This window comes from Arvicola amphibius, chromosome 9 (assembly GCF_903992535.2).
Source record: "Arvicola amphibius chromosome 9, mArvAmp1.2, whole genome shotgun sequence".
Classification (NCBI taxonomy): Eukaryota; Metazoa; Chordata; class Mammalia; order Rodentia; family Cricetidae; genus Arvicola; species Arvicola amphibius.
Window position 1 is genome coordinate 19319924 of NC_052055.2, and position 21212 is coordinate 19341135.

Below are 21212 nucleotides of genomic sequence, written 5' to 3' on the forward strand. Positions count from 1 at the left end.
CGCACGAACCCCTGCTTGGCCTGGGCGGGGGTGGGGTGGGGGGGAGACCCTCACAGTGGAGCCTACTGTGCCACAGGCTTCACCCATCATGTAAGGGCTGGCGAGAACTACATAGATCTTGGAACCCTAGGATTCGTGCCCTCCCTGCACCCTCTCCTCCAAGTCCATCCCACCCCCAGCCAGGACTCCACCCACTCCCGAAATCACGCCCACCGGAACCACGCAGTTTTCTACATCCCGGGCTCCGCCCTCACGCTGCACTGGGTCCCGCCCACCAGGCCCCGCGCCCCGCCCACCAGGCTCTAGGCTCTTTGATCCGGAAGGCGCTCTTGGCGGTGCTGGTCCTTTCTGCCCGGCGATCTGGCAGCAAGCGCTGCCAGCTGGTTGTGTGCTTTTTGTGTGAGCCACAGCTTCGGGCCATGGAGGGGGACGGCCCCGCCGCCACGGCCCCGCAGTACCAGTCGGCCTGTCCTACGCGGGACGCGTGTGTCTACAGCAGCTGCTATTGGTGAGAGAGAGCGCGGGCGCGGTGCCGCCACCAAGAGCTTCTTTCCTCCTCCCGGCCCTCTCTCGAGCGCCGGGCGGGCCTACGCTGCCGGGGTTTGGCGTTTGGGAACGCACCCCTGGTCTCCTTAGCTGAGCCTGGGCAGTGGGTGGAGTTGAAGGGGTGACGGCTGCCCGCGCGTCCTGGTGCCTGGGAACAAAAAAAGAGGAGTTAGGCTGTTGACCCTGGGTAACTGCAGAAGTCCGTGTGGTTTCAGAATGAGGTACAGGTCGTTTTTAATTTAAAAGACAAATGAAGACAGAGAGTTTGAGGTAGCGGGAAATCCAGCCAGGCAACAGTACCACTATCCTGATCACTGTACTTGCGAGATGATAACGGTTGCATTTGCACTGCCCTTGCCGTATGCCGAACATTGTCTTGGGTGCTTCGTGTAAATGAACTCAGTTGAACTCCACAGTCACCCCAAGAGGTAGGTACAAGATCGCAACTTTAGAGACCTCTGAGGCACGGAAGGCGTGGTACTGCTGTTTTAGTCAGATTGTGAGGCCTGTGTCCTAGGCCGCCTCTGCAGCTCAAACACAGTTCACCTCATCTTCCTTTCCTTGTGTAGGAACTTCTTCCCCAACCCAAGGAAAACCCCAGGGTCATTTAAATCTACTTCTTCCTCCCTTCACCTGGTCACTCAACCAATGACCCTAAGAACTTACGTTTATTCAGCTGTGACCACAAGTAGCCCAAGTCCAAGTGCTTGCAGTGACTCTCAACCTTCCACATGCTGCGACCCTTTAGTACAGTTCCTCATGTTGTGGTGACCCCCAACCATAAAATTATTTCGTTGCTACTTCCTAACTGTATTTTGCTACTGTTATGAATCATGATGCAAAAAATGTCTGATAATGCAAGATATCTGATGCGGCGACCCTTGGGGCTGTGACCTGCAGGTTGAGACCTGCTGGAAGACAGTTGCCTTGGAGAGGGGTTACGCCAGTAGACAGGCTGAGCCATAGAATGACTGGTCCGTCCCATGCCACACAGCTGAGTGGTGGAATGAAATCTGGAGTGCGTGTGGCAGCTCGAGTCCTGAGAACTGTTGCATTGTATATCTGCCCCACCTGGTTCCCAAGTCCTGCTGGCTTTTATCCAGAGCGTCGGCTCTGTTTCTTTCATTTATTCAGTTAATATTTCTTAGGGATGTGAGACATACGTTGGGTGATTCTCTGTACCGAGGATAGAGCAGTGAATAAGTGGGTAAGTTTCCTGGCAAGATCTCAGTATTCTTTTTTTTTAAAGATTTTTATTTATTTATTATGTATACAACATTCTGCCTCCATGTATGCCCGCATGCCAGAAGAGGACACCAGATCTCATTACAGATGGTTGTGAGCCACCATGTGGTTGCTGGGAATTGAACTCACGACCTCTGGAAGAGCAGCCAGTGCTCTTAACCACTGAGCCATCTCTCCAGCCCTTTTTGTTTGTTTTCAAGACAGGGTTTCTCTGTGTCATGGACTTAGTTGTCCTGGAACTAGCTCTTGTAGACTAGGGCAGGCTCAAACTCACAGAGATTCTCCTGCCTCTGCTTCTGTCTCCTGAGTGCTGATGATAAGGGCTATAAGAACAGGATGAGAGAAAAGATGGTGATTAATACTGCTTCGTATTAGGATATTTAAGGAAGACATTGTTGGTAAGGTGATACCGAACAGAGATCCGAGGAAAGAGGATGGGAGCTTTGTAAACATTAGAAGAAGATCGTGTCAGGCAGGGAGCACAGCGAGCACAGAAGCCCAGGGAAGGATGCCTGTGGCGAGTATTTCCAGAAGCCATAAAGAATGCAGCAGCTGGTGGAAGAACGATGAAGTAACTGATCTCCTTTTGACTCCTTCAGCTTCAGCAGAGCCTTCCTCTGCCATCATGGGGACTATTCCAGTTGCTTTCTAGTAGGTCTGTTTACCTACTTCTCTGTGATGGTTAATACTGTTGATTTGACAGGGTCTTGAATCCCCCACGAGACAAACGTGCAGGCATATCTGTGAAGGAATTTCTCGGCTGGGTTGAGATGGAAGATCCACCCAAAATGTAGGCAGCAACATTCCATTAGGTTGGACTGATGATGTCACAGTCTGAATAAAAAGGAGAAGCAGAGCCGGGAACCAGTGCAATGTGACCAGCTGCTTCATGCTTTCCCCACTGTCAGACCGAGACCTAGTCTTCCCTAAGATGATGCTACCTGAGCAGTGGTGGCACATGCCTATAATCCCAGGCAGACAAATCTCTGAGTTCCAGGCCAGCCTGTTCTACAGAACTAGTTCCAGGATAACCAGGGCTACACAGAGAAACCCTGTCTCAACAAACAAGCAAACAAAAATGTTGCCATAGCAACGGAAAAAGTAACTAACACTATTCCATTCATGCATCTTTATCCTTTGGTGGTTTCCTACTGCTCAAAAGTATTCTAAATTGGAATGTGTTGAGAATCATCCGAGAGCTTGTTAAACCTGTCCACGTTCGGGTACTACCCCAGAGAGTTTGGACTTACCTGTACAGTGAAGGAGTGTAAGGCTGCTTTGTTGGTCTTTACTTTCTTTTATTATTATTTTTTAACATGTATGGGTATTTTGCTTGCATATCCATCCTTGTACTGCATGTGTGACTGGTACCCAAGGAGGCTAGTAAGATCCCCAGAGATAGGGTTTAGTGCTGAGTCCTTGGGACGAGCAGCCAGTGCCTTTAACCGCTGAATCATCTCTCAAAACACCTCCCCCACTTTTTTTTTTTTAAAGACAGGATCTGACTATCTGTCCTAAAACTTGCTATGTAAACCAGGCTGGCCTCCAAGTCACAGAGATGTGCCCACCCCATCTCAGTGCTGGGATTAAAGGCCTGGGCCACCATGCCAGGCTTGCTGATCCTATTCTGTGGAATATTCTTAGCGATAACAAAGTCCATCTGCGTATCACCGGCTATCTGGTTTATTTGTTCAAGGCCTGTGTTTTTCCAACCTCATTTTGACCCTATCTTTTCTGCCCTATTGCAGGGTTATCAGTCTTGGTTCTGTTGGCATTTTGAATATCAAACCTTTGTTCCATTAATTTTAAGGGTGTGTAATCGCACTTCCTGGCCTGTATCAGATAGATGCTATTACCAGCTCCCTGTACCCCCCCCAAGTTGTGACACCCAAACTTATCTCTAGACATTTCTTGTCCTACTGTGATTGGCCTGTCAGTAGGCACACCTGATGGCATTTGTTTCTCCAGGTTCTTTTGACTTGAAATAAAAGCTGCCTCTGTTGTGTTCTGGTAGGCGTTACTGATCTTCCAGATCCCACTCAATGGTGCTCATGGTAAACTAAGATTTGTGGGGGACTGTGTGGTTTTGCAGGCTCTCCCACGCCACCTCAGTGCTAAGTATTGAACCACTTAGGGTCCTGAGCTTGTCTTGCACGCAATTGAGATGCTTTCCACCCCCAGCATTTTACTTCCATTTGTGTTGCTGGGGGCTAGGGCTGCTCTCCTGGGTCTGCTCCTCTGAATTCAGCTCATGGGTAATGGCTGTGACAGTCTGGGCCCTTCTGTTGCTTTGTTAGCCTTTTTTGCTGTGGATAAGATCAGCTGATAACCCTGGAGATGCTATTATCACATCCCCCTGTCTTGTTTTCCCATTTAACAGTTAAGTAGATGCCAGGATCTGTAACATACAGAGCACTTTCTATTCCTGCTGCGGCTCCCAGGATTTCCAAATATAAGGACCTCACTCCTACCCTACTCGAACATCAAAAGTTCTGTGTAAGGGCGGGGCGAGAGAGAAGGCTAAGCAGTTAAGAACAGTGCTCGTCCAGAAGACTACAGTTTGATTCCCTGCAGCTGCGTGTGGTGGCTCACTGTCCACAGTACCAGTTGCAGGAGATCTGATGCCCTCTTCTGACCTCCTCAGGAACTGCATACATGTGGTGCATAGACATACATGCAGGCATGACACCTCTACGCATAAAATAAATCTTTATTTAAAAAAAATGTTCATGAGTTGGGTGTGGTGGCTCATGTTTGTAGTACTAACACCCATACGCAGAGGCCAGGAGGATAACCTCAAGTTTGAGTCTGGCCTAGGTTTCATAGCAAGTTCTAGAGCAGACCCTGTTTCAAATAACAGAAATTTCATGATATTCCTTAACTTAGTGTTAAATTGTATTACTGAAAAATAATCGATGGCTGGGTTTAGTGGCTTTTAATCCTAACACCCAGGAGGAGGCAGAGGCAGGAGGATATTCATGAGTTTGAGGCTAGCCGGAACTACATAGTGAGTTCCAAGCCAGTCAGAGCTGCATAGTGAGACCCTATCTCAAAAAAAGGAACTCTTAGTTTTATTATTATTTTTACCCTATATAACATTCACAGAAATTTGAAAAATAATGGGCAGTGTGTATTCAAGCCATATCACGTATGGTGCCTACTAATGGTGCTTGTGGACTCATGAGCTCTGGATAACTCCCGACCCACCTGTAAGATGGCGACGGGGCCGGGAGAACTGCTGACCTGTACCTCTGCTGCGCGTCTTTGGAGGCTCTTCCCATCGGTAGGCTTTAATTCATCATCTAAGCGCTTAGCTGTGGTTTGTGTCTCCTGTGCTCTTGAAGATGCCTGGGGCTAAGTTCAAAATTCCTGTAGACCAGACCAACACATGTCTTCTCAAAACCTGGATAGAAATTTAATGGGGTGTGCTCAGAGCAGGGGGCCCGGAGAATGGCTTCTCTGTTTACAACACACCCAAGAAGAATCTGGGGTCATTGTGATGAAGGGCACAACACTGTGTCCTCTCTGTGAGCAGATCCCCTACATGCATTTCCCCAATTCATTCATGTGGCTTCTAGGCAAAGCCAGTGGGACAGGACGCAGTATTAGAGAGAATGCTCAAGGATTTAGCTGGGGAGGCCACTGTCTAGAGCATAGTCAGTTCATGTGTGAGGAGCCCATGGGTGGTCTCAGGAATAGAGCCCGAACCTGAGTTCTCTTTCACGACATGGATCCCCAGGCTTGTCCTTTACCTCTTGAGCTATCTTGCCATCCCCGAACCTTTCTTGCAGTGGTGTTTGTGGGGAGCTAAAGGTACCTGCCAACAAGCTTGGGGACCTGAGTTCAATCCCTGGGATCCACAAGGTGGAAGAGAGAACTGATTCCTGAAAAGTCGTCTTCTGATTTCCACACATGCACTGTGCCATGCATCAGTCTCTCTCTCTCTCTCTCTCTCTCTCTCTCTCTCTCTCTCTCTCTCTCTCTCTCTCTGTCTCTCTCTCTCTCCCACTCTCTCTTTTCCTCCCTCCCTCCCCCTCCCTCCCTCCCCCCCTCTCACACACACACAAACACACTAAATGTAGTAAAAAATAAGTATTTCTGTAATACTTTTTTAGTTTAATTTCATAAATTTCTTGCGTGCTCTTTCTGTCTTGCTTCATTTTCAGGTAGAGAGATGTGGCTGACTAGAAACGTCCTGACAGACTGAATGAGCTATGAGTAGAGCATCGGAGACTCATTTTGAGCAGAGGTGATGTGATTCATCACACAGAGACAGGAACCCAGAGGCTGAGCTGTGGAGACAGCACAGGAGTGTCTGTTCTTGCCTGGGCTCCAGAAGGAGGCTCAGGTGCTGCTCAGGTTGATAGTCTGGCCGGTGCTCAGGCAGGTTCTGATTGCTGCGTCAGACAGGAAGAACTTCACCTGGGACAGTGTAGAAAGATGAATTCCAGTTCCTAAAAGAACCCTTTCTTTCTTTTTAAGTTGAAATGTTTTAGGTTTATCTTTACTCTTTTATATTTATGTGTTTATTAATATGTGCATGTGAGTGGCAGATCCCCCTGGAGCTGGAGTTACAGGAAGTTGTGAGCTGTGGTGTGGTTCTGAGAATCAAATGAGGGCTTCTGGAAGAGCTGCAGGTGCTCTTAACCACCGAGCCACTTCTCCAGCCCTATTTATTGTTGAAACAGGGTCTTACTATGTGGCTCAGCCTGGCTTTGAACTTGCAGAGATCTGCCTCCCAAGTACTGGGACTAAAGCTGTGCACCACCTTTCTGGCTGAAGGGAGTTTTGGAGCTCTTACCCCAAACTGGAATTGCAGACCTGTACTGCATGACCTGCTAACTTTCCACTTAATCAGTGAGGAAGGAAAGATGCAGAGAGGTCTCATGAATAACTGAGAGAGAAGGCGGGACTTGACCCTGCTGGCCTTCTGCTTCCTAATCCAGGCCTCTCTGCTGTCTGGAGAACACTGTGCACTGTGTGAAGGTCTTGTGAACTGTGGCGGATGCTTGCACTTAGGGTTTGGATTTCGTTCCTTCGCCTTGATGTTGACTGCTTAGAAACATTTGCGTATGTATGTATGTGTGTACGTATGTATGTGTGTCTGTCTCTAATTATACAATTAAAAAGGCTCTAAACCAGACATGGAGCATGCCTATAGTCCCAAGAACTCAAAAGGTCACTGTAAGTTTATAGCCAGTCTGGTCTGCGCAGTGAGTTCCAGGTCAGCCAAGGTCTACACCATGAGATGCTGTCTCAAAAAGAAAGGGAGGGAATGCAGTCTGTATAAACATGCCATCATATAGTTTGTGAACTACAATTAAGGGACTAAATTCTATCTCAAATTTAATTTTAAAAAATTCTGTCATGGGCCTGGTGGTGGTGGCACAAGCCTTTAAGCCCAGCACTTGAGATGCAGAGGCAGGAGAATCTCAGAGTTCAAGGCCAGCCTATTTTACAGAGAGAGTTCCAGGAAAACTACATCAGTTACACAGAGAAACCCTGTCTCAAAAAACAAAACAAAGCCGGGCGATGGTGGCACATGCCTTTAATCCCAGCACTCGGGAGGCAGAGGCAGGCGGATCTCTGTGAGTTCGAGACCAGCCTTGTCTACAGAGCTAGTTCCAGACAGGCTCCAAAGCCACAGAGAAACCCTGTCTCGAAAAACCAAAACAAAACAAAACAAAAAAAAAAAACCAAAAAAAACAAATAAACAAAAAAAATCCTGTCACATTTCTCAGACAAATGGGGAAATAATGTTAATTGGGATTTGTGGAGGGTTACGTGTGGTGTGAGAATGTACAGTTTACAGAAGAAACATGTGGCTGCTTAGAGAAGCCGGAGAGTACAGAGCACGAATAATAAAAGCCCAGAGACAGGCAGGATTTAAGCTGAAGATCAGAAAAGCAAAACAGCCAAACTGCTAGAGAAGTCTTACCTCTACCAAGGCTGGGTGACTGCAGACTTTGCTCCTAGCCTCTGTCTCCTGTTTTATATTCCCCACTAGTAATGGAATTAAAGACGTGACTCTCTAGTACTGATATTAAAGGTATGAGCCACCACTACCTGGATCTGTTTCTGCATTGATTTTGTGTAGCCGGGGTGGCCTTGAACTCACAGAGATCCATCTGCCTCTGTCTCCCAAATTTTGGATCAAAGGTGTGTGATATCACTGCCTGGCCTCTAGTGGCTTAGTTTTACCTTCTGATCTTCAGGCAAGCTTTATTTATTAAAACATAAATAAAATATAACTATAGAAAGCTGCTTTTCTTCTTAGTGGTTGAGTTAGATTCCAGTGGTTTCTCAGCTTCTGGAATCCTGGGCATAGTGTTTTGCTGGCCATAGTCAGTCTTCAGTGGTGGATATGCACACAGTACAGTTTGGCTAACATCTTCTTCACTGGTGAGTATGGTCTGTCTGTCTGGACATGTGTACACAGTACAGGTTGCCTAGCAGCTTCTTCAGTGGTGGGCGTGGTCCCTCTGTCTGGACGCGTGCACAGTACCGGTCGGCTAGCAGCTTGTTGACTGTGCTTTAGAGGAGAGTCACTGTTAGCCAGCAGACAGATGAGGTGGTTAAGGTCCTTCCCAATTATATCCTCATCATTCTTTTGTTTACACTCAAAAGACATGGTGTGTTCACTTGTAATTATATAGTTTAAACAATTGTTTGTTTTGCTTTCTTTTTCAGTGAGGAAAACATTTGGAAACTCTGTGAATACATCAAAACCCATGACCAGTACCCCTTGGAAGAGTGTTCCGCTGTCTTCATATCAAATGAGAGGAAGATGGTAAGTTGGTAAGTGATGACAGTGGAAATGAGATTTAGACCTCAGACGCTAAATGCAGTATGGAAGGAAGCTCTACTGTTCTAAAATGTGCTTTGTAATAGCAGCCTTTCAAAGCTCTTTTTCTTTCTTCATTAGATTTGATTTAGAGGAATTTAGTCCTTTTCTTGAAGGTGATGAAGTATGTGATGGCATGTTTATACAGACTGCATTTCCTTCCTTCCTTCCTTTTGAGACAGTGTCTCATACCGTAGCCCTTGGGTGACCTGGAACTCTAGTGTAGACTAGACTGACCACAAACTCGTGATGACCTCCTGAATACTGGTATTGTAGGCGTGCTCCACTCTGGCTTAGAGTTTTTTAAATTGTATAATTAGAGCCATATAATAGATTTGAAGGAAAGATTTGTCTCTGAAGTTTGACGAGAGCTGGAGTGAACTTCCATGAAACATTAGAAGAAGCCCTTCGTGTTTTATAGAGTACTTTTGTTGTCTTGTTTGGGGCTAATAGAAGTTCTATGAAATAGGCAAGGTGTAGACAACTTTATTTTATTTTATTTTATTGACTTGTGTTTTGGAGACAGGTCTCATGTACCTCAGCCCACTAGCCTCACACTCATGTAGCTTGAGGCTGGGATTTCAGGCATGTACCTCCATGACCTGCTAACTTTCTCTACTTGATCAGTGAAGAAGGAAAGACGCAGAGAGGTCTCATGAATAACTGAGAGAGAAGGCAGGACTTGACCCTGCTGGCCTTCTGCTTCCTAATCCAGGCCTCTCTGTTGTCTGGAGAACACTGTGCACTATCTGCAGTTCTTGTGAGCTCTCACAAGCACTTAGGACTTAGATTATATTCTTTCACCTTGATGTTGATTGCTTAGAAACATAAACATTTTTAATTTTAGAATTGAATTTAGTTAACTTATTTATCTTGAGAGAGAGGGTCTCACTATGTAGCCCTGACTGGCTTCAAACTCACAGAGAGCCACCTACCTCTGCTTTTGAGTGTTGGGATTAAAGGTGTGTGCAACTAACTATGCTTGGCTGATTTCTTTTTTCTTTTCTTTTCTTTTTTCTTTATGTAGACAATGTTCTGACTGTGTGTATGCCTGCAGGCCGGAAGAGGGCACCAGACCCCATTACAGATGGTTGTGAGCCACCATGTGGTTGCTGGGAATTGAACTCAGGACCTTTGGAAGAGCAGGCAATACTCTTAACCTCTGAGCCATCTCTCCAGCCCCTTTCTTTCTTTTTTAATGTGTACAGGTGTTTTGCCTACATACATGTCTGTGTACCTTGTGTGCACTGTGCCTGCAGAGGCCAGAACGGGTTGGATCCCTTGGCCCTGGAGTTACAGATGTTTATTGGCTGCTAGGAGCAAATCCTAGGTCTCCTGCAAGTGCAGCAATGCTATAAACTGCTGTACCATCTCCACAGCCCATTTAGGAATAGTTTATTATTCACCAATGTATTGGTGTAGAGAATCTAGAAGGATTTTTTTTTGTTTGTTTGTTTATGTTTTCAAGACAGAGTTTCTCTGTAGCTTTGGAACCTGTCCTGGAACTAGTACTAGTCTGCAGACCAGACTGACCTCAAACTCACAGAGATCTACCTGTCTCTGCCTCCTGAGTGCTGGAATTAAAGGCACCTGCCACTACCACCCAGCTAAGAAGACTTTGAATGAAACCCTTGCGTGTCCTGTATTTTGTAGGTACCTATTTGGAAACAGCAGGCAAGACCTGGGAATGGACCTGTAATCTGGGTAAGATGGCCACCTACGAGCCTCTGATGCACTGTTCCTTGTGGCTTCTGCGTGACCAGTATGTTGTGGTAAAGCAGAATTGAAGGCACACTAGAGATAGGCTATGACAGTTATTAATAAAAGGATCTTTTTGAGAATGGATATTATTCTGTCTGTGGTAGAAGCACTGTGGGCATATATTTTTCCACCTTTTGTTTTGGGATCTGTTTGTGTATGAAATGTCCCCTATAGGCTTGTGTGTTTGAATTCCTGGTCCCCAGCTGGTGATGCTGTTCTGTGAGACTGTGAAATGTCTGAGACCTGAGGCCTGGTTAGAAGTGTGTCACTGGGAACGGTACCTGCTCTCTTACTCTCTGCCTCCCAGCCTGTCATCACCTGAGGAACAGTTGTCTCATATTCTGCTGCCATGGACAATCCCTCCCATCATTATGCCTTCCCATAGAGTTGGTAGACTGTAGCTTCTTGTTGTGGGATATTTGTACACTGTGAAGATGCATTGCTGTGATTGGTATAATAAAAAGCTGAACAGCCAATAGCTAGGCAGGAGGTATAGGTGGGATTTTCGGGAAGAGAAAGGAAGATGTGGAGGAATCCAGGCATATGAGAGAAGCCAGGAGACACAGAGAGGAAACAGGAGGTACAAGATGGAAGAGAGGTAACATCATGTGATAGAATGTAAGTTAATTTAAGGGGGTTAAGTTAAAAGAATTAGTTAGGAACAAGCCTAAGCTATAGGCTGAGCTTTCATAATCAATAAGTCTCCATGTCATTACTTGGGAGCTGGCTGGTGGGACAGAAGACCCGTTATAGTCTCTGAAACCGTGAACCAAAATAAACATTTCCTCACTTCCTTGTTTCTGTCAGGTGTGGTTATGGAGCTGGGGGTGTTGACTAGTACAGAGTTACACAGGGAATCCGAGGCCATCTCTTTTCTGTGGAGTCTTGGTTTGTGGAATTTTACTTTAGCTAGGCAAAGATGTGTTACGTTTGCTTAACTATGTAATGATGTGTTGCTGTTTTATCTTGCCTGCCTAAGGCACCTGACTGGTCTAATAAAAAGTTGAACGGCCAGTAGCTAGGCAGCAGAGGGATAGGTGGGGCTGGTGGGCAGGGAGAATAAGTAGGCGGAATCTAGGTTCCAGAGAGAGGAGACAGAGAAGAGAACAAGGGAGATGCCCGGGGTCGGCCAGCCAGACATGGAGGAAGCAGTGGAAGGAGGACATATAGATAAAAGAAAGGTAAAAGCCCCAAAGCAAAATATAAATGAAGAGAAACAGGTTAAATTAAGTTATAAGAACTAGCAAGAAACGAGCCTAAGCTAAGATTGAGCATTCGTAACTAATATTAAATCTCCATGTCATTATTTATTTATTTATTTATTTAGTATACAGCATTTCTTTCATGTATGTCTGCAGGCCAGAAGAGGGCACCAGACCCTATTACAGATGGTTGTGAGCCACCATATGGTTGCTGGGAATTGAACTCAGGACCTTTGGAAGAGCAGGCAGTGCTCTTAACCTCTGAGCCATCTCTCCAGCCCCTCCATGTCTTTTTTCTTTCCTTTTTTTTTTTTTTTTTTTGGGCTTTTAGAGACAGGGTTTCTCTGTAGCTTTGGAGTCTGTCCTGGAACTAGTTTTGGTAGACCAGGCTGGCTTCGAACTCAGAGAGATCTGCCTGCCTCTGCCTCCCGAGTGCTGGGATTAAAGGTGTGCACCACCGCCACCTGGCTGTCTCCATGTCTTAATTTGGGATCGGGTTGGTGGCCCAGAGAAAGCCTGCTACGTAACAGTCTTGGCTGACCTGAATCTTCATTTCTCCTGTCCTACCTCCCAAGTGCTGGGATTAAAGGTGTAGACCATCATGTTTGACTTATAGTAATGTTTATAAATGTCCAGTGTAGGAGAAAAAATTGTGTTTTCCCAGTCTTGTATCTACTCTGCACTAGGAGCTTTTTCTTTTTTTTTTTTGGTTTTTCGAGACAGGGTTTCTCTGCAGCTTTAGAGCCTGTCCTGGAGCTAGCTCTTGTAGACCAGGCTGGTCTCGAACTCACAGAGATCCACCTGCCTCTGCCTCCCGAGTGCTGGGATTAAAGGCGTGCACCACCACCGCCCGGCACTAGGAGCTTTTTACATATAACCTAGACGCACGTTTGATTTACCTGAGACCAGTTAAAAGTATAAGTGCCATGTTAGTTTATCTGGAGAAGGGATCAAGATTTAGTATCCTCTTTTTTAGTATTTAACTTACTTGTTTACTGCATGTATATGTGCACATGTGCGTGCCTGTGCAGAGGTGTATGCAGAGGTGAGAACACCACTTTGACATGTTGGCTCTCACCTGCTTTGCTAAGGCGAGGCTTTGTTTCTGCTGCTGTACTGCAGACTCTAGCTGGCCGTCCTGTGAGCTTCCAGGCTGCTTCCACCTCCTGCCTCGCTGTAGGAGTGCTGGATCACAGATGTTCTGTGCCACATCCATAGACTTTACATGGGCTCCAGGAGCGGAACTTGAGCTGTCAGACTTTCGTGACTAGATCCTTTTCCTACTGAGTCCTCCATGGCTCAAGATTTAGTATTCTTAACTAATTCCTAGGTAAATGTGACTGAAAAACAGGGTTGTTGTGGAGGGGAATGGACCGGGGAGGAAGTAGGCTGTTAGAGGGGCAGCAGCTCCTAGCTCACCTGGAGGGAGAGACTGCACTTGGTGGATTCCATCTCTGCTTTCCTTAATTGCAGTGGGAGCTGAAGGGAGCATTCAGCATACATGTGTCTAGTGTTGACTAACCTTCCCATCTCATAGGTCAAAGCAGTGCTAGCATGCTGTGTAAACTATGGAGTGCTGTAAGAACGTCAGGTGCTGGCAGCATAATTTTAGACTGAAAATCATTTGGGTGTATATTTCTCCATGAGAGCATTTTTCCTGGGTTTGAAGCACCAGCCTACATACCTATACATATTGAGAATCCTATGGTGGTCCTAGCCATCAGCTGGTGCTGGCAGTGCCTTGTGTCTGGGAGTGAGAGCAGGAGGCAAAAGTAGCATCCATTCTGTAACCAAGCAGGGCTGTGGGAGCTGTCTTTATTCTTCTCCTTTAGTAGCTGCATATGAGAGCTTGGTAGCTTTTTTTATTTAATTTTTTTCTTTTTTTTTAAAAAAAGTTATTTTTATTTCATGTGCTTTCATGTTTTGCCTGCATATATAGGTGTGAAGGTGTCGGATAGCCTAAAACTGGAGTTACAGGCAGTTGTGAGCTGCCACGTGGGTGCTGGGAATTGAACCTGGGTCCTCTGGAAGAGCAACCAGTGCTCTTAACCACTGAACCATCTCTCCAGCCTCCTTAATTTTTTCTTTTAATTAGAAAAGTAATAAAAACTGGAAATTAATGTCCTCTTCAGGCTATCCTTAAGAGATCTCTCTGTTGACAGTTTGGGGGGGACAGTCACTTTTACTGCCCTTAGGAAACCCCGCTGTTGGCAGTTTGGGGGGACAGTCACTTTTACTGCTCTTAGGAAACCCCGCTGTTGGCAGTTTGGGGGGACAATCACTTTTACTGCCCTTAGGAGACCATGCTGTTGGCTTTAACACATTTTTGTGGGACATTAACGATCCAAAGTGAAGATGTATGTAGATTTCTTCTGAATTCATATGTATGAAATGAATGCATATGTACTTTGAAATGCACATGCATGTCTTTACATAACCAAACTTTAAAATATAATACAAAATACATCTATGTTGCAGAATCAATTTTTCTGTTCAATTGTAGAAGAACATGGGCTATCACATAACAGCAGGTCAAACGCTTTCACTGTTAGCCATTTTCCAGTCACTGGACGTTATTCTGTTTGGGTGGTTTTGTCTTTTATTATTTTGTTTGGCTATTACAAGGAGGGTGATATTAGTCCGATAGCTGCTTTCCTGCTAATGTTTTTGCCCTGGTCCTGCAGTGCTGGAACTGACTGTCCTGCACTAACTGGGTTAACCTCGGTGATTATTGTTCTAGGATTACCACGTCATCCTGCTTCACGTGTCCAGTGAAGGACAGAGCTTCATTTATGATCTTGACACTATTTTGCCATTTCCCTGCCCTTTCAACATTTACGTAGAAGATGCCCTTAAGTCTGATGATGACATTCATCCACAGTTTAGGAGGTGAGGAAATTCAGTACAAAGCTACTAACTTTCTGAAGTAAGACTTGGTGATTACGCAGAAGTCATCTTTGTCCCTTCCTCCTTCCTTCCTCCCTCCTTCCTCTTTCCCTCCCCTTTTCTCAGTCTTTTCCTCTCTCCCACTGTCTTCTCCCCTCCTTCCCTCTCCTCTCTCCTTTCTCTCTGTTCTCCTATTTCTGCATTATTGGTGTGCTTGCTCTACAAGAGTTTAAGAGTATCTTAAGGCTCTAAAGGCTTTATATAAAAGATGGTGTTACAAACACAAGTGTGATGAGGGCCAGCCAGGCCTGAGGACTGGACTTCCATCCCTTGGATCCACGTGGTGGAAAGAGAGAATTGATGTCTATAGGTTATTTCTGACCACACACGCGTGTGCACTCAAACACATGCACACATACTCAAATAAATATGTTTAAAAAGTGAGTGTGATGACCATAGACCAGGCTGGCCTTGAACTCAAAGATCTGCCTGCATCTGCCTTCTGAGTGTTGGGATTAAAGGTGTGCGCCACCTCCGCCCTGCCAGACTTTTATCTTGATTGCTGGAGTGTGGCTAGAGCATGGCTGATGTTGTCAAACTCAAGAAAATTAAAAGGCAATGACAAAAAAAAATCCTATCCCTTTGGCCCCCTATGCAATTGAGTAAACAAAAACAACTGGATAGATTTACTCTTATACTTTCATAGCTTTGGGTGTCAGTCATTCCCTTCGTCTGATTAAACAGGTAATTAGCCATGTACATGTGTATGCATTAGTAACAGTGCAGAGACTCTTGAGCAGTTTTCTGCATGCCATAGAAAGAGTCCATTGTAGGAATGAGTTAGAACGCCAACCACAGTACCTCCCTGATATAAGTGTATACTGATTTATCTGCAGGAAATTTAGAGTGGTTCGTGCTGATTCCTACTTGAAGAACTTTGCTTCTGACCGGTCTCACATGAAAGATTCCAGTGGGAACTGGAGAGAGCCTCCTCCAGCGTACCCCTGCATTGAAACTGGAGGTGAGTCAAGGGTGTTCTTTCAGGGGCTTCTACCTGGTCGCTGCTCAGATCAGCGTTTCCCTTAGTTTTTGGATAAGCTCTCTGAGTGGTGAGGATTAGTGGATTCAGGAATTGAGGCACAGAGAACAGGACTGGAAGGCAAAAGCACTCTGGGAGAATAAGTGCTGGGGCACAGAGCCATGATGTAGCAAACTGCTTGGTTGTTGGCTATATCTGCTGGGATTCTGGCATCACATCTGTGTGTCACATAACAGCACTATCAGTAGCACATTGGCCATGGTGGGGTTTCATGGACTGTAAAAGCCATCCCCAGTACATCCTTCTGGTGTGGGAAGTGCCATTTTAGTAATCTTGTACTAAAACCTGCCTCAAGAGAGCTTTATCGCAGCTCTTTCTTTCTGTGCTTCTGAGCAGCGGCCCAGTTGAGGAGGCCCTTTGACTGTTGCTCAGCGGCCATGTGCTTTTGAAACATTATCTATGACTGTAAGTCATTCACAGCATCCCAGTTATGGGTGAGATCATCCCGTCATATGGATAACACAGTCTACAGGAAAGCACCCACAGGCTGTGCAGGATTCTGCAGAAACAGCAGGGGCATCACTAGCTCTCTGAGGAAGAAAGCAAAAGTACTTAGCATATTTGAAGGGGGTGGATGGACACTTAAAAAGGGGTCTGACTGAGTTTTGAGTCTCTCAGTGAGAGGCTTCTAATGAAAGAAAAAAGACTCCTAAGATAAGGTTTCTGAGTGTTTATCCCTGGCTGCTCTGGAATTAACTCTGTAGACCAGCCTGGCCTCAACCTCAGAGATCTGCCTGCCTCTGCCTCCCAAGTGCTGGGATTAAAGGCATGTGCCACCACCACCTGGCTAAGTTTTTTTTTAATGTATTTATTTTCAAATTTTTAATGTGTTATGGGAGTTTTGCTTGCATGTGTGTCGGTATACCATGTGTGTCTACTGCCCAGTCAGAAGAGGGCATCGGATCTCCTGGATCTGGAGTTACAGATGGCTGTGAACCACTGTGTGGGATGTTGGCTTGCTCTGGAAGAACAACCGCGGCTCTTAGTTGCTGAGCCATTTCCTCACTTCCTTGATGTTAACTATAACATGTAGCTATAGCATAGTCACCAAAAGAGAAAGAAGAGAATGATGAAAACATTATATAAAAATTATATAAAAATAACATTTATTTCTGGTACAGAATCGAACTCGGGTAATACATTTAGTTGGCATTTCCTTTTTGTTTTCCCTCGTCTGTGACAATTCTCATTCTTTCCTTTTTCTTGTACAACCTTTGTATTTGTAAAGACTGCTGTCCCATCTGCTCAGTGGGGCATCCCCGAGGCTATGTGGTGCTTGTCTTGAAGAAAATGCTGTGTGTTTGAGGCGCGAACATTGCAGAAGTGATCTTGAACCCTTGCTCATTTAAATGGGTTCCTCATCTCTTCGGTTGCTGCTCACCTGGAATTTGTTTCAGCAGACATTTCTTTCCTGTTCTTTTCTAGACTCCAAAATGAACCTGAATGACTTCATCAGCATGGATCCTGAAGTAGGATGGGGAGCTGTCTACACGCTGCCTGAGTTTGTACATCGGTTTAGCAGTAAAAACTGCTGAGCCTGATGCTAGAGTGTGGACTGGAGAGGTTCTAGGCTATGAGTAAGCCGTCTTTTCATGGTACATGTAGTTTGGAGGTATATTTTTTCTTATTTATTTTGAGTGGAAACATTAATGAACGCAAATATAAATGAATGTTCCCCCCCCCCCCTTTTTTTTTTTGGCTTGGGAAGCTATCCTGGAGTTCTGTCTCCAACCCTAAGTTAGTCAGTTCCAAGCCTCAGACACAGATAAACAAGTAAAATAAAAGCTTTCCTATTGATAGGCCACACACAGCATATAGTTGCTAAGATAGTCCCATGACTTATTTGTTTAGATGTGCGGTAACCTAGGCCAGCAATTGCTTTTCTTAAACTAGAAGTGTGGACTTGGAGCCAGCTCCTGTTTGCTCTCTCTGCTTCCTGTCCTGCTAGACTCTAAACTCCTTGAGCATAGGGTTGTGGCCTGTGGCTCTGAGAACCTCTGTTGCCCATTAGAGGTTCCTGTGAAATGTTCCAGAGAGCTCTGCTGCTCGGAAAGGACGATATTGTGAGCTGAATCAGCTAGAAGTATTAGTCTTTTTGGACTACGATGTTTAAAAAAGTTGTAGATATTTTGACTGAGTGTTATTTGGCCCATTTATATGCATAGTTTAAATAAAACTGACTTAAAATTAGTTTTGTTTTTGAAGATTTTGTGGCTTTTTTTTTTTCTGAGGTGAAGTTGAGCAGTGTTGGGACTGAATTCAGGGCCTTGTATATGTGGCAAGTACTGTACACCGAGGTACTCCTGTCACTCTTCTTGTGTGTGTGTATGTGTGTGCGCGCGCGCATGCATGTGTCAAGCATCTTCAGTGACTGTCCTCCTTATTTTAGGGGGAGGGTCTCATTGATTGGGCTAAACTGACTGTCCTGTAAGCCCCGTAACTCCTCTTGTCTCTGTTCCCTCAGCATGGGGTTATAGGCACATGCCGCCCAGCTTGGCTTTATGTGTGAGCTGGGTTTGAACTCCGGTCCACATACTTATGGACTTAACCACTTTACTGACAGCCATCGTTCCCTGTCCTCTTTATGTCACTCTTGATCAGAAATACCCGAGAATGTCTTCATCATAGATGAAAACAATTGCTTTAAATACATTTAGCACACCTGCCTTCTTGAAGATACCTTAGGAATTTGACTTTAGTCTTATAATTTTAAATAAAGATTTTGTATGAAAGATGCAAGGAATAGTTATAATGTCTCTCATTCATAGTTCTGCTGTAAAATTAAAAACCATTCCTTTTTGAGACAATCTATTGTGAAACATATGCTGGCCTGGTGGTATTCCCTGTGAAGTCCGGGCTGGTCTTGAACTCATGACATCTTCTGTTCCAGCATGCTGAGTGCTGTGATCTCAAGCATGCTCCACCCACCCAGCTTAATGAGCAGTTTCTTATAGTAAGTATATATAAACTTTTGCTTGTAGATCAATTTTCTATTTAATAAAATTTTCATTTGGCAGGAGTCCTCTGCCTTGCTCTGCGACAGTGATTTACTCAGGGGTCTTGTTAGGGTAGGAAATGTCACTTCCCTGTTGGGTTCCTGTGTTTAGGAAGCCATTGAACTTTTATTTAAGAACAGGGAAATGTCTTTTTTTTGTGTGTGTGTGGGAATGGGTACATATGGGTATATGTGGAGACCAGAAGTCAACTTTTGATGTCATTCTTCAGTAACTGTCCACCTTATTTTTTGAGACATTGTCTCTCTCTCTCTCTCTCTCTCTGGGACTGACTGGCTAATTCTGCTAGCTTGACTGGACTGCAAACCTCAAGGATCTTCCTGCCTCTGCCTCCCCTGGTTGGTATTACAAGTGGAGTCTTACCTTATCTGACTCTTAAAAATTTTTATCTGGGTGGTAGTGGCTCACGCCTTTAATTCCAGTACTTGGGAGGCAGAGGCAGATGGATCTCTGTGAGTTCAAGACCAGCCTGGTCTACAGAGTGAGCTGCAGGACAGGCTCAGAAGCTAAGGAGAAAAGAAACCCTGTCTCAGAAAACAAACAAACAAATAAACAAAAGATCTAGAGATATGGCTATTATCAGGTTGATAACATGTCATTCTTGCAGAGGATCTGAGTTTCATTCTTAGTACCCAGAGCAGGCAGCTTACAACTGTCTGTAACTCCAGAGAATGTTTATAACTTCAGGTTTGTGTGTGTGCACGTGCACACACACACATACACACATACACACACACACACACACACACAAACATAAGTAATCATAAAATATTTTTAAATTCAAGTAATTTTTATGGGGGTGTCCCAATTCAGCACCAGCACCTAGGAAATAAGTGATCAAACACTGGCAACTCAATTCTGTTTCTTTTTGCCAGACTTACGCCATCCTTTTCCAGACTGGTTCTTCATGCTTTAACTCCAAACTTTATTCTACCTTTTGGTGTGAAAAGCATGTTACAGATAACTTTTGCAGGTAGCAAAGAACACCAGGGAATTGGCTTAGTTACTTTTAGTCTTTCATTCTTGGTAAACATCTAATTCCAGCTCCTGGTTGGAAACATGGGTGTAAAGCCTGTCTTGTGTCTCATACTGAGACTCAGGGATACAATGTTTTCTCCCTTCCCTTTAAGCTAAGTGTATAGCCCAGTGTTGGAGGGTGAACTGGAGACTGTGCCTTGGTCATCTGTAGCAGGTGTCTCATGTAGCATGACTTTTAACAATACCTGTTTTTATCAAGGGAGGAGAACAGCAACATTTCACTTCAAGTCAATAGATAGCCATTCCTGAGGTTTAGAACAATTTCTGGGAAGAACGTTGGAAGCAAAACGAAGGGCAGGATGTTAGCACAGCTATTGCTGTGCTGGCCCATGTCTCTCCTGTGGACATGTGATATATATATATATATATATATATATAAAATCAGTCACCCCATCTAGACTCACAGGATATGGGGCTACATTCAAGCTCTCTGTGGCCAGATGATATCTTGTCCCTGTACACAGATTACAGGAAGAAAACATCCTACTTCAGCCGTAGCTCTCCATTACTGCTTGATACTTGCTGGTCCAGGAAGCCTCTTGTCTCCCTGGACTGCCTCACCCAATAGAGTTGTTTTGAGGCTCAAATGATATTGTATAGGAGGGGAGAGGGAGAAGACAGGGGAGAGAGAACTTGGATGCCAAATGTCTTCCTCCACTTATTGAATCTCTCTCCACTTATTGAAGCAGGATCTCTTGTTGAATCCAGTGTGGCGGGGGGGGGGGGGCTCACTTTTGCCTCCCTGCTGCTAGCATTACAGGTAGCTGCTAAGCTTTTAGGTGGGTTCTGGGGTCCAGACTCTTGGTTCTATGGTTTCTGTTGGCTGCGATGAAGCCTCATGATCAAAAGCAATTTGGGGAGAAAAGGGTCTATTTCACTTATTTGTCTTCCATATTACAGTTTATCACTGAAGGCAGTCAGGGCAGGGGCCTGGAGGCAGGGGCTGTTGCAGAGGCCATGGAAGGGTACTGATTACTGGCTCACTCAGTCAGCCTTCCTTTTTTTTCAAATAATTTTTTTTTAAGATTTGATGTAAATTGAACTCAGGTCTTCTGGAAGAGTAGCTGGTGCTTTTAACCACTGAGCCATCCCTTTAGCCCTGGAACTGCTTTCTTACAGAACCCAGGACTACCAGCCTACAAAGGGCTGCTCCCTCCCCCATCAATCACTAATTAGGAAAATGCCCTCTAGGTTTGCCTACAGCCTAATCTTATGGAGGCAAATTTTCAATTGAGGATCCTTCCACAGATACTCTAGCTTCTGTCAAGTTGACCTAAAACTAGTCAGTAAATCCTCATGCTTGTATGGGTCCAGGGAGCCATCTCCAGCCCAGATAAAACACTTTTAATTGCCAGTAGCCTCATAGGTGCTGGTTACCTGTAAACTGTGATGTACATGAACTCATTTAATCCTCAAATTACAACATAAGACACTATCATTTTCTCCCTGTTAGAGATTGGAAAACAGTAACGTAAAATAACATACCCAAAGCTACACAAGTGGTGACTGACAAAACCCATATATATATATACATATATATATATATGTGTATATATATATGTATATATATATATATA

General features: G+C 44.9%; 1 protein-coding gene and 1 non-coding gene across 7 annotated transcripts; both read left to right on the forward strand.

Moving 5' to 3' along the window:
• The first annotated feature begins 296 nt into the window (after positions 1–296).
• On the forward strand, positions 297–17773 carry Ntaq1 (N-terminal glutamine amidase 1). 6 transcript variants are annotated; one of them, XM_038343365.1, is made up of 8 exons: positions 380–508; positions 4897–5074; positions 5958–6040; positions 8482–8581; positions 10289–10339; positions 14339–14487; positions 15381–15505; positions 17009–17773. In XM_038343365.1, exons 3-8 carry the CDS (start codon positions 6006–6008, stop codon positions 17116–17118), a joined length of 570 nt encoding a protein of 189 aa, XP_038199293.1. In that variant the 5' UTR covers positions 380–508; positions 4897–5074; positions 5958–6005; the 3' UTR covers positions 17119–17773. The 6 variants fall into 6 exon arrangements, with proteins under 6 accessions (XP_038199292.1, XP_038199297.1, XP_038199293.1 ...); XM_038343366.1 differs by lacking the exon at positions 4897–5074 and having other exon boundaries at positions 493–508; XM_038343364.1 differs by lacking the exons at positions 4897–5074; positions 5958–6040 and having other exon boundaries at positions 297–508.
• Positions 5212–5339, forward strand: LOC119824125. Its single transcript, XR_005287058.1, has one exon. It is a non-coding gene; the product is annotated as a small nucleolar RNA SNORA11 (small nucleolar RNA).
• Positions 17774–21212: the final 3439 nt, after the last annotated feature.